This window comes from Mercurialis annua, linkage group LG3 (genome assembly GCF_937616625.2).
Source record: "Mercurialis annua linkage group LG3, ddMerAnnu1.2, whole genome shotgun sequence".
In the NCBI taxonomy this organism is placed as follows: Eukaryota; Viridiplantae; Streptophyta; class Magnoliopsida; order Malpighiales; family Euphorbiaceae; genus Mercurialis; species Mercurialis annua.
The window spans coordinates 53,832,547-53,845,736 of record NC_065572.1 but is presented as its reverse complement, the minus strand read 5'-3'; the positions used below and the strand labels follow the sequence as shown (position 1 = coordinate 53,845,736).

Sequence of the window (13,190 nt, the reverse complement as noted above, 5' to 3'; positions counted from 1 at the left end):
TATGAAATGTAATAATTTATATATACTCATCAATAAAAGAAACATTATCATACAAGGGAATCTTTCTTTATCTGTTCTACTCAAAGATGAAATTAAATAAATTAATGAAGAAATAATCCTATGATCAAGAAAATAAGTAACAAATATGCATAATTTATTCTATCACTGCCGAGTATTTTGTAATCTTGAACCGATCATTTTCTGCTCAAATTTCTTCACAGTCCAAGCAATGTCTCGCATTGTGGAATCCAGAACATAAGGGTTGTTTTCAAAGTTAATTTCCGTAACGTTGAGTAATTTCCGGCACGGTTCTCGCCTCTGAGCGATAGTTCCGTGATAATGGAAGTATTTGATCTTGCTCTCTGTTTTGTGGGTAGTCTTCCCAACTAGGTTCTGGGACATGTGCACACCCGTTGCAAATACGTTGCGAGGTTGGATTGCGTATTTTCGGTCCCGTCTTATACCTCTCTTTGTATCTTTATACACAAGCTTCTCAAATCCCCATTTCCTGTGAATCAGCACCATAAAATCTTAATCACATGTTATAAAGGAAGAAAAATGAAAAAGACGAAATGCGCATTTTTTATCATTTGCAAGTAATAAGAATCTAGCAAGCAATTCTCGGAATCAAGATCGGCATGCTGAGAGATGATATGAAACCAAAGTGATAGACATAGAAATTACATAAGATTTAGGCTAAAAGGTAAAAGTCCCACAACAATTAGAGAGATAATATATTCTGCATCTTCAAATGTTAATTTCCCATTTAAATCGCTATCAATGCAAATATATTTGTATGTAATTTTCTAGTGATGGACAAGCATTAGCACAATTATATTTAATTAACTTCGTTAGCAATAATAGTCAAATTGAGCATTACTACAAAGAAAAATAGTTTCAAACACTAGCAAAGAAAAACAGTTTCAAACACTTGCATGGTATAAATGTAAAACAATTGACCATGTCCTAATCACATTAATAGACAATCACTCAAAAACAACTTTTGTTTCATACAAATTCAATTCGCCAAATAGGAGTACGAACCCTTCAGTGTATGCATGACATTTGTCAATTTTTAATTAAGCATCCAACCTTACGTGGCGAACCGAGTCCACACAAATGTTTTTCCTCAAAAATACTAAAAACACCATCCCACTTCCCCCTGCCTTCATTCATACAATCAAGAGAAAAGTACGAGTACACCGACACCAAAAATACAATTCCAAACACGTAAACACGATGTGATCCGGTGTTCATTTATTTAATTTTTCAACATTAGTTTTGAACATATTCCAATCAATCAATTGTCACAAGATTACAAATTTGTACAGCAATTCACACTTAACAACCCCAATAATGCTATAAAACATCCAAATGGATCACCCACCTAGAAATTTCTAATGCAAGTTGTGAAAAAGAAAATGTTCAACAGACATACATATTCAATCATAGATGAAGTTAAAAAAACCAATTTCACTGCATAAACTTTGAGCTAAAAGGGCATTGATCAGAATAGCAGAACAAACATACTTATCAAATACTTTTCTACTTAATGGTCAAGCTTGGCCTGCCTAATTAATACCAATCACACCGGGAACAACATAGAAACTTCAAATCAAGAACAAATCACACGAAGAAAAGAAAATTCCACAAACAATTAAATACTCCAACTAGGTAGCACGAACACTTCATTCAATCAACGTGTTCCGTTTCGAAAACGTTTCGGACACTTGACCTTTGGGAAACATTCCGGACACTTGACCTATCGGACATTTGACGTTTCGGACATGAAACTTCATTTTTTACATAGAAAACCTTAAAATAAGACCATTTCGCCGTGTCCGAACTACCTAGTACTCCGCTAAACTCAAATTAAAAGAAATAAAACAACATAGAGAACTGAAAGAAAGCAAAAAGATTATACCTGTAATATCTGCCATAATCAGCAGAGAGGCAGAGCTTGCTACTCATAGGCATCTGCTCAATGGTAAGCTGATTATAATCCGAGAGAGAATCAAGAACAGACTTAACAGTATTCTTGGGTGGGATATAAATAAACTCATCAACATCAAAGAAAAACATCCACTTAGCCATAAACTTATATCTATGCAAACAATCATTAACCACCATGAACTGATTATGATAGTACCCATCAAATCTCTCTTGATCTCTAATATCATGCAATGTCACATACCCCAACTCAATCCACGGCTTTAGAACCTCTAAAACCTCCTCATGAACACCGCCGGCATCATGAATCACAAAGTGAGATCTCTCACCGAATAATCTAACGTGATAAGCTATCCATTCTCTGACTCTCTGTGGACTCAAAGCTCCGTACAGAGACGACCCACAGTATAAATAATCATACTTTGGCTTCTGGGTGAACAAATTTAAGTTCAAATTGGTGGGTTTTTCTTCCAGCACTTCGAATCTGTCTGTCGTGTTGAAATCTCTGTCACCGCCGCCGGAAGTTGACGCTTGTAAGAAGAGCTTTCCGCCGGAGTTGTCTGAGTTTATTGGCTCTGAGAACGTGCAGTTTACTACCACGACGGTGTAGACGCGGCCGTAGCCCCAGTCGGGGAGGATTTTGTAAGCGACGGCGGTGGTTGACGGTGCGGTTGAGTTGAACGGAACCCACTCGCATTTGTAAGTTGGTTTAGCGTAGAGATGGAGCGGCTTTGAGGATAAGCCTATGACAGCAAATGTGTTGAAGCCGCCTCTGTAAGCTCCCATGGTGATGAAGCTATACGCGGCCGCGCCGTAGGGGTGGAAGACTCGTTTGAGGGTGGTGCTGTTAGTGAGCTCTTCTTGTGGTTGTAAAGGTGGTGGAGATGCGGAGGAATTTAAGATGGAGTCTGGGGAAATGGCGGTGGCGGCGGTGGTGATGGTGGTGGTAGTGGTGGTGATTTTGGAGATGCAGAAGCGGAGATCGGAGGTGGAGATGGTGAAACGAGAAGGGAGGAACTGGAGAAGAGTAGCAATGGTGCAGAGAAGTAGAAGTGCAGTTAAGAGAAGTTTAAGCTCTGCTGCGCAGTTTATTCCTATCAACATTTTCTTGCAGTTCTCTTTTTCTTTACCCATCTTCTGAAACCAAAGTACAGTTCAACAATGGAAGATTTAAGTATAAAATGTTGTTTTTTAAGAGAGAGGACAGGGAAGAAGAAGAAGAAGAGGGCAGCAAAAGCTGGCTTTAGCTTAGCTCAGCTTAGCTCTTCTTTTTCTTTTCGGTTTAGGAAATTTGTATTCTTTTTAGGAGCGTTTTTATAAGTTAATTTCACAAACTTCCTTTCATAAAAGGTTTGAGTTGGGTTGTGGGGTATTATTGATTGTCGTTTTTTGAGGTGTATTTTCTATGAAGGCTTTAGAAATTTTTTTTTGCCAAAGATAATTCATGTCATTGATGAAAAAATGAGAAAATTACATGAAATTCCCAAAATTTCCAAAATTTTATGTCAGTGATTCAACTTTTTTTTTCTAAAAATCCCTCAATTTTAAAACAGTTTTTTCATGTCTATCTTTTAATGGTTGTCATTACTATTTTGTCCCTATAGTGTATTTTACCTATTGTGTTTCCAATACACTCAATAACTTCTCCTAATTTTACATAAATCGAATTATTTCTAATTGAACCATCACCGGTCAGACCATTGTTGGCCGGATCACCGCGGTCAACGCCAGTCAACGGCCGGACCACCGCGGTCAACGCCGGTCAACGGCCGGACCACCGCGGTCAACGCCGATCGAACCACCAATGGTTGGTGGTCTGACCATTTTTAATGGTTGGACCAATATTTGTTAAATAATTAAAAATTAAATAAAACATCATATTGTTACAAGAATGACCAACTGCTTTGCCATTAAGGCAAAGACTTATTGCTGTCAACATTTGCTTTATGATCTGATTATAAATTTTTTAGAATGAAATTATTTTTATGGTGTAAATTAAATATAAATTAAATATCAATTTAAATTAAATTTACTATTAAATTAGTCTAATTTAATTTATTTAATAGATATTTACACAGTAAAAATATAAAATATACATATATTTATATTTTACACTCTTTATTAATACATGAGTAAGACTAGTAAGATATTTCACTTGTTAAAATTAAAAAATATAATGGTTTGTTGGTCAGACCCGAGGTGGTCGTGGTCGGATACGTGGTGGTGGGACCCGCCGTGGTGTGCGAAAATGCAATATGAACCTAATAACGACTTAATGTCAACTCAATGACAACATAATGTTAACTTTATTATTTATACTATTAAAAATAATTTATAAAATGACAAATAAAATAATAGTAATATAAAACTAAACTATCTAAGATTTTATTGACATGAGTCGAAAGTAAATTTAAAATAAATGAACTGAATATAAACTTAATATGAACTCAATGTCAACTCAATGTAAACTCAAAGTAAACTTAATGTGAACTTAATATAAATTTATGTCAATTTAATGTAAATTTAATGTTCACTAAATATTAATTCAAAGTAAATATTTTGATAAATAATTATAAATTTTAAATGAAATTATTTTTTATTATAATAGTAAAATTATTTTTTTATAATTCACAATTTTAAAAATAAACTAATTGTAGATTGAAAGTAAATTATTTAAGATTTTTCGCAATGATTTATGTAAATTTAATGTCAACTCAACGTCGAATCAATGTAAATTCAATGATGACTCAATGTCAACCCAATATAAACCTAATGTCAACTCAACGTCGAATCAATGTAAACTCAATGATGACTCAATGTCAACTCAATATAAACTCAATATAAACTCAATATAAACTGAATATAAACTTAATATGAACTTAATGTCAACTCAATATAAACTCAAAGTAAACTTAATGTGAATTTAATATAAATTTATGTCAACTTAATGTAAATTTAATGTTCACTAAATATCAACTCAAAGTAAATATTTTGATAAATAATTATAAATTTTAAATGAAATTATTTTTTATTATAATAGTAAAATTATTTTTTTATAATTCATACTTTTAAAAATAAATTAATTGTATATTGAAAGTAAATTAATTTAAGATTTTTCGCAATGATTTCTGTAAATTAATATCAACTCAACGTCGAATCAATGTAAATTCAATGATGGCTTAATGTCAACCCAATTTAAACCTAATGCCAACTCAACGTCGAATCAATGTAAACTCAATGATGACTCATTGTCAACTCAATATAAACCTAATATCAACTCAATGTAAACTTAATATAAATTAAATTTAATATCAACTCAACGTCGACTCAGTGTCAAGTGAATGTAAATCTAATATCAGCTCAATGTAAAATTGATGTAAACTACATGTCAATTCAAAGTAAATGTTTTAGTAAATTATTATAATTTTAAAAATTAACTTAATATCAACTCAACGTCGACTTAATATCAACTTAATGATGACTCAATGTCAACTCAATGTAAACCTAATGCCAATTCAATGTAATCCTAATGTCAACTCAGTGTAAATCTCATGTCAATGCAATGCAAATCTAATGTCAACTCAATATTAATTTAATGTCAATCCGAAAATATAAATTATTTTAATTTTGAAATGTAACTTAATATCAACTCAATGTAAACCTAATGTCAATTCGATGTAAACCTAATGTCAACTCAATGTAAACTTGATGAAGGTTACATGTCAATTTAAAGCAATTTTTTTAGTAATTTATTATAATTTTAAAAACCAACTTAATATCAACTAAATTAACTTATATAACTTATTTTAAGTTTATATCGAGTTAACATTAAGTTAACTGTGTTTCTAATACGTTAATTTATAAATTTATTTTAACGTAATTTATTTTAAGTTAATATTTAATTTACACTAGTATTAATTTAATTAGAATAAATTAATTTAAATTTTAACAAACATAATATTTGTATTTTATTTAATTCTTTTAAAAGAGTGAGAGGTCATGGGTTCTATTCCTACTAATAGCAAATTTGTATTTTATTTAATTCTTTTAAAATCTCACCACTATAGTTGACTGCCGTTGACCGCGGGTTGACCATCGTTGACCGCGGTGGTCCAGCCGTTGACCGCGTTGACCGGCGTTGACCGCGTTGGTACGGCCGGTTGGACCGGAATTTGGCCGATGGTCGGTGGCGGTTAGTTAGTTTGTTTAACCAAATCCACATTTGCCACGTGTCATCATTTGATTGATTCAAATATAGACCAATGAAATGTTGACAAATACCAAGGACAATATTGTCTCATTTTCTTTTATTTTGGATTATGAGGGATTTTTGTAAACTTTTTATTTTTTTTGAGAGATTTTTGCCAAAATAAAAATGGTGAGGGAAAAGTGAAACACCTTAGCACTTTTAGGGGATTTGTGTAAAACACCCTTAAAAAATCGGCTATTAGAGTCTCGTTTCTAGCCACTAAATTTGGGCTAGAAAATTATAATAAAAAGAGTAGTCTCTTAGGATTTTTTTAGCCACTTTATATGCGGCCCAATTATAAAAATGCTTAATAAAATTGAAAGAGACCGGACCTAAATTCCTACAAAGAGATCTACAATCATTAAAGATCACTTCACAATGCACATATACACCTGAGCCCGTATTCATAGCATCGATAATATTCTTTGCATCTCCTTCAAACATAGTTACACCTAGCTTCAATCTCGATACCAAGCCAACCCTTTCTCTCAAAGCCAGGGCTTCCATCATTGTTGGCGAAGACACATGCTGCAACTGCCTCGCAACAGAGGAAATAATCTTGCCTCGCCAGTCTTTAACCACATAGGCTTCTACTCCTTTTCCCGATCCAACATTGAAAGCCCCATCAAAATTGACCTTAAAAGTATTCAAACCTGGAGGTTGCCAAACAAGAGTGGCTTCCTGCATCACACCTACATAGCCATCCTTGCTGGGTCGAAGGGAGGTATCCCTCTAATCTTGACAAAGTTTGGATGCTGAATGTAGGACAATGGCGGGGTTTGAGTGCTCTTCCTTGAAAATGAGATCGTTTCTCCCAACCCATAAAGCCTAGAGAATGGAAGCTACTGGAACAAGAGTGTCTTCCCTATACATACTGCTAAGCTCACTGCCCATAAAGAAATTTCAGAATTCTTTAACTGACAAGAATGACGTCGTATCTCTACTGAAGCTCAAAGAGGATCCAACCCAAGTAGCTTCAGCAAAGGGGCAATGAAGGAAGAGATGAACCAAAGATTCAGTGGCATGGCAACGGGGACAAAGGCCAGAACGAGCTGGGATACGGTAGTTCAGATTACCATTGGTGGCAAACCCATTATTAAAATTCTTCCATAGGAAACACCTTACATTTGGAGGAAGATTGAGCTTCCAAGAAAGTTTCAAGTTAATAGCCTCTGAACTTGGATGAGGCCGGTTTAATTCCTCGTCAAAAGGTTGGCTGACCTTTGTAGTGGCTAAATAGTAAACAGACTTCACGGTGAAGGACCCCGACTTGTTGTAGTGCCATACCAATTTATCTGACGCCCCCGTTTAGCTGATAGGCAGACTTAGAATGGCAGCAGCCTCTGCTTCAGTTAACATGTTTGAGATCAAATCACTCCTCCATGATCTGCATCTATTGTCAATTAATTCTAAGACCCAAAACACTCCTTCCGGCACAAATTGTACATTGCTAGCTACAAAGGGATAGGTGGTAGGAATCCAAGGGTCCTTCCTAACTGAAATACTCCTACTAGAACAAACCTGCCAACGAACACCTTTTTCTAATAATTCCTTCCCCTTCAATAAACTCTTCCACGCCCACGAGCCATTGAAATGGGATTTTGCTTCAAGGAAAGAGCTATAGGGAAGTACTTCCCTTGAAAAACCCGTGAAATGAGCGAGTCATGCTTAGAGAGAAGCTGCCAACCCTGTTTCGTAAGAAGAGCGAGATTAAAATTTACCAAATCTCTGAATCCAAGCCCTCCCTCATCCTTCCGCTGGCACATTCTATTCCACGAAACCCAGTGCATCCCTTTCTCTCCGTTCTTTTGGCCCCACCAAAAATTAGAAATAATCTTGTTGATTTCTTTGCAAAGGCACTTAGGTAAAAGAAAACAGGCCGTAAATCATCTTTTATATGCATTGCTATCGTGATTATGTCATGCCATATGTGATGTATGAGCACAATATGGCGGTCCTTATGAGCTAATTGTTCTACACTTCTTACTTGGTGTGCTTTGACCTAAAAAATATTCTGATTTTTTTTATTTTATCTGAAGGAAAAAGAAATATAACAAAAATGGCTTACAGTTAAAATCATAAGGTTTTCACCTTTTTTGTAAAACTGTAAGTCCCTCCAGACTACACACTCTGTGATTAGAAAGGCTTTTCATTATTACTTATTGGAGTGTATTATGATTCGGTATTACTGTTTAGATTATTGGTTAACACTTACTTACGTGTTTCGCGATTAATACCATCCTTCTTCAATATTCACAATCCACTTCCTCCATCTTAACTTGTATATACGGCCCTTAGGTACACGTATCCCTCATATACAGCAATGTTCCTTCGATGATCACGCTATCCTTCTCGATAACTAAAATATAACATGGGAATTATGTTTCACGATAAATTTATTATGTGTTTTATGTATTCATTTAATGTTCCGGAAATTTATGTATATGCGATTCTGTTATTAAGCGTGTGATCTTCAAAATCCATCTCTATCGGCATTAGCTATACGAGGCTCTATTCTATCGATATGTTCTATCGATCAACTCCTAATTATGCAATGCACATATAAACATAAAACAATACGAACATATAAACATATAATCACATAAAACACATTAATCACATAATACCTGGGGGTGCCTGATGTGGAACGCTAGGCTCCCTAATCACTATACCAGAATGTCGTCCCCTAAATCTTCTCCTATTACCCCCACATCTATGAATGAACACCAGATTGTTCCAGGTAGCACGAGGGCGAACTCTAATCGCCGGGTAAAACTCGCGTCTGAAAAAAAGGGCGGACAGGATTATCATCCTACTCACAGTCACTCTCAATCCTACGAGCTCAGGCAGTAAGCGATCCGCAATGCTCTTCAACATGATCAAACATTCCAGCAAACTCGGGTCCTAAACCCCTGACATACCTACGGTGAGTGAGTTCTACCTATAGCCGCAAAAGATCTCTCACCGTCTGACATAAACGCATTCTGATAAATCTCAGGTGAACCCCTAGTGTCTGTGTGAAATCCGTTCTGATGGACCTCTGATGGCCCGCCTAATTCATAGTGAAACCCGTTCTGGAAGATAGGAGGCGCTTCCTCCTCTTCCGGTGCAGCATGTGGTTGAGCTCCATTTTTTCCGGACATGCTGAAATAGAAACAATCTTAAGTGTGAGATATAATCTAAATCCAATTTCACAATAGATGATAACTTAACTTATGATATGCACTAAATTCTTAAAGCTCAAATCAACTATCTACGTTTATCATAAACACTTTTACATATTTCACACCCGTCCATTCTGAAAAGCGGGAATAACTCACCAAGCCAAACAATTCAAACAATTAAGGTTCGACTCGATAGCTGTAGTAGTTCCTAGGTTACAATATGACAAAGTATCTGAAGTCAAACAAACGTATTCACCGACTGGCAACCGTATCATGGACCAACTGCACTCAAAAACACATACTAGCAGTGGTAGCTCCAAAACCCCTAGCAAGCCTAAAATCATAAAAACATTTTCGCAAGATATAACACATACGGAAGAAAACATATATAACATATATACAAATATTTACACTAGCTGTTCCAATAACCACGTGGGCGCTAGTTTTTGTACCACGTACGGACTGGCCTCACGATACTATATACATATACTAGTGTATCTATCCATATCACCGGCATCTGGTCCCGTGAACAAAACACAACATACGTAGCCTACAAAAATATATAAACAGGGACATCAAATATAACAATAAACCACATGCACTGATGTCAAGGCTACTACTCTGTCGACTCGGGACTACTACCGCAGCTCTACGGAAGTCAGGAACTATACATACTACTGGTGACTCCCGGATCCAAAAAGAGTGGACTCTAGCCAAGTCCAGACACTAAGCACCTGAAAATATTTAAAAACAACGGGTCAGACTATGCTGAGTGAGATTACAATTTACTAACGATATTATAAAAATAACATCGCATTTTAAACAATCATATATATATTATACAATATAAGCCAAGTATTTGATCCGATCGAAACCCTAATCTCGAAAACAATCATAAACCGTACAATTCCTAGTATTCATAATGAATACAACTTTTAATGTGGATGGGGTTATGGGATAGCTCCACCATGTCAACCACCATCTGGTTGGGCATCGGGATAGTCCAACCATTATGCCTCATACCATCTCAAATCCAACTGTACTGCGGAGTCTCGGGATAATTCAGCCAAGGCGACTCACTAGATACAGGCCGCGAGATAATTCAACCAAGTTGACCTTATATCACATTCAGAATATGTTAGTCTAATTCTATTCTACTTACTACGACTTACCGACACAGTTTATCACACAACCTATTGACACCCAATAGGTAGTTTTTCCCTCGGATCGCACACGGGATCCTTATATTTAAAACAATCAATCATACGATATACGATACAATCAAATCATGTAATATGTGATGTATGCGATAACACTATTTATAATATATAAAATAACTTTTACGAATAATATACGAAAGTAAAATGTAACTCACTTGACCCGCTATCCAATCTACAATGCACTCGATATACTGGTCAAACCCGTCTAATCCCAAACCGCCTACCTCGTAGTTTACCAATATCTTTGATACATATACAAATCAAATACACGTTTAGTACATAAACGTGAATCTCGTAAACCTAAAATCCTAGGCTAAAGATTTAGGTTATCATTATTTTATTTCGTATTCAATTTCTCAATTCCGATAACTTCTTAATTGAACTCTTATTCAATCGATATGCTTATATCGATTTACTTATCATAATAGCGTCCATTTCTATAATGTTTCGTAACATTTTATTGAGCTAACACGTCTATTTTGCGTATATGAAATACCCGGGAGTCACCTTTGAGATAGGGCACTGCGTTTCAGACCTTGGCACGTCGTGCCGAGTGTTTTTTAGGGAGGGGTACGTCGTGCCCCCCCTTGTAGCGTCGCGCCAGAGACATCCCTGCTTCTCCCGGCTCCCAGACTTCCGCATTACCATTTTGACATGCTAGCTTAACAAAACCCAACTAAAAGCTAACTGAAACATCCAAAAACGACATGATTTTATCACTTTCGATCAATCTGTAACGTCCCAACACAACAAAGCCAGTTTTTTAGTAAATTCTCGTAGGAACAACATATCCGAACGGGGGCCCGATCCGACGGTGCAATTGGGAGATATGGACGTTTTAATACATCATGACAGATTTAGAAAACCTGCAAACATTGTTTTGATAACAACCCGGAAATAAATCAATTCACCATCAAATACTTAAATACCCAAGGGGTACACATAAGTCACTCAACACGACACAACCAAAGTACCACACACCCAACATATATCTATCCGAAAATAAGTTGGATTTACAACGAGAACAAGTCGAAGCGAAAACACAACAAAGTCGATCACAAAACGAACTTTAAACGGACAACCAACCACCAAAACAATTATGAACACACGGGGTATTACATTCTCCCCACCTTAATAAAATTTGTCCTCGAATTTTAAAATAAAATGTCTTAAATAAATCATCAAACATAGTGTGCTCATAAAATAATAAAAACATGTAAGCAATGAACCCAACGAACATCAAGGGAAAAGAAACGGATAACCTATCCGCATATCGAACTACTAACCTCTAGCATACACCTAAACCGTGTGATTAAGCCTGAAGTTTAACCACAAGAATTCCTTTACTCAACAACTTACGCACTATCATACACCTCTCCAACGGTTGTCCTCTGAAAAGATAACTCAAAATACCACCGCTCGATTACTTTTATCAACCTTAAATGATTAAACCAGCCTCAACGTTAAACTCATGCGTAACAGAAAATATCAACACCAAGACTAGGTGGACACAAAGGAACACACAATCCTCTAACTAAAAATTAACATCTTACATTTTGGATACCAAAAACTCTTATGCTAAATAAAACGGTTCTCTATCTCCATTAGAATGAAGATACTCTCTCCAACATCAAACATAACTTTCAAACTTAATCTACGCCTCAAAAAACGCGAAAACATACACTCGATCAAATAACAATTTAATTCTCAAAAATACAATAGCCAAAGATTATAAAACACCTTCTAATAGGGTGAAACCAAAAACAGCTCGAGTCTTACGGACTTTCAAAGAAACACTAACAAAGTACAAGGACAAGCTCGCGGCTCAAATTGTAGTCCTTACTATACACAAGTCCATCACCTCAAATTGGAAAATAATGAAATTCACAAACCGAATAAATTCACTAGTCCTTACCACTCATTCACTAATGATCCAAGTAACCCTTATCACCATACTCGCTACAATTATATACCAAAAGTTATATCAATACAAAAACCATAATGAACCAGTCAAATTCTAAACACTCGGTTCAACAACCAATCAATTAAAAACCAAAATTTCAACCCATGAAAACCTCAATCAAAAGCGTCAAATAACCAACCTTGTTATCGAAACCCATTAATCACGATCCTCCGATCAACCAACCCAAATAAATAAATTAAAATCAATTCTTCAAAATTATATCTTAACTCATCTATAATCTCTTGTATAACGAAAAATCTCTTAGATCCAAATCACAAAACGTTGAATTAGTGGTTATGCTCAAAACCAAATTAATAATAAAGCAATTTCAATTTAACAATATTATGTACTAAAAAAATATCCACTTCTTTTTAAAGAACACAACATCACAAACTCCTTTTTTTTTATGAATTAATTGTGGAAAATCCTCCGTATCATGTACACATCGATGTTAAGAAACACACACAATTTGAAGTCGTAGTTAAATCTCATTTTCAAGTAAAACCACGAATTTATAAAACATTCCAACCGGCAAAATTTATTATCCTCTTCCCAACAAACTTGAAAAATTTCCTGCTTTTTTTTTCAAAGATAAAAAATCTTGTAATGAAAACCTCTCTGTCTATAAAAATATTTATATTTAA

General features: G+C 35.4%; 1 protein-coding gene across 1 annotated transcript; it reads right to left on the bottom strand.

Moving 5' to 3' along the window:
* LOC126673523 (galactan beta-1,4-galactosyltransferase GALS3-like) lies at window positions 1-3,256 on the bottom strand. Its single transcript, XM_050367696.2, has 2 exons — window positions 1,925-3,256; window positions 1-508 (listed from the first exon to the last, which is right to left on the bottom strand). Exons 1-2 carry the CDS (start codon window positions 3,082-3,084, stop codon window positions 163-165), a joined length of 1,506 nt encoding a protein of 501 aa, XP_050223653.1. The 5' UTR covers window positions 3,085-3,256; the 3' UTR covers window positions 1-162.
* Between the last annotated feature and the right edge of the window lie 9,934 nt (window positions 3,257-13,190).

Excerpts from the sequence above, each read along its gene's own strand:
- LOC126673523 (XM_050367696.2), bottom strand. The coding sequence starts at position 3,084 with ATGGGTAAAGAAAAAGAGAACTGCAAGAAAATGTTGATAGGAATAAAC. Across the intron at positions 509-1,924 it reads GATTATGGCAGATATTACAG|GAAATGGGGATTTGAGAAGC; the intron begins GTATAATCTTTT and ends GCTGATTCACAG.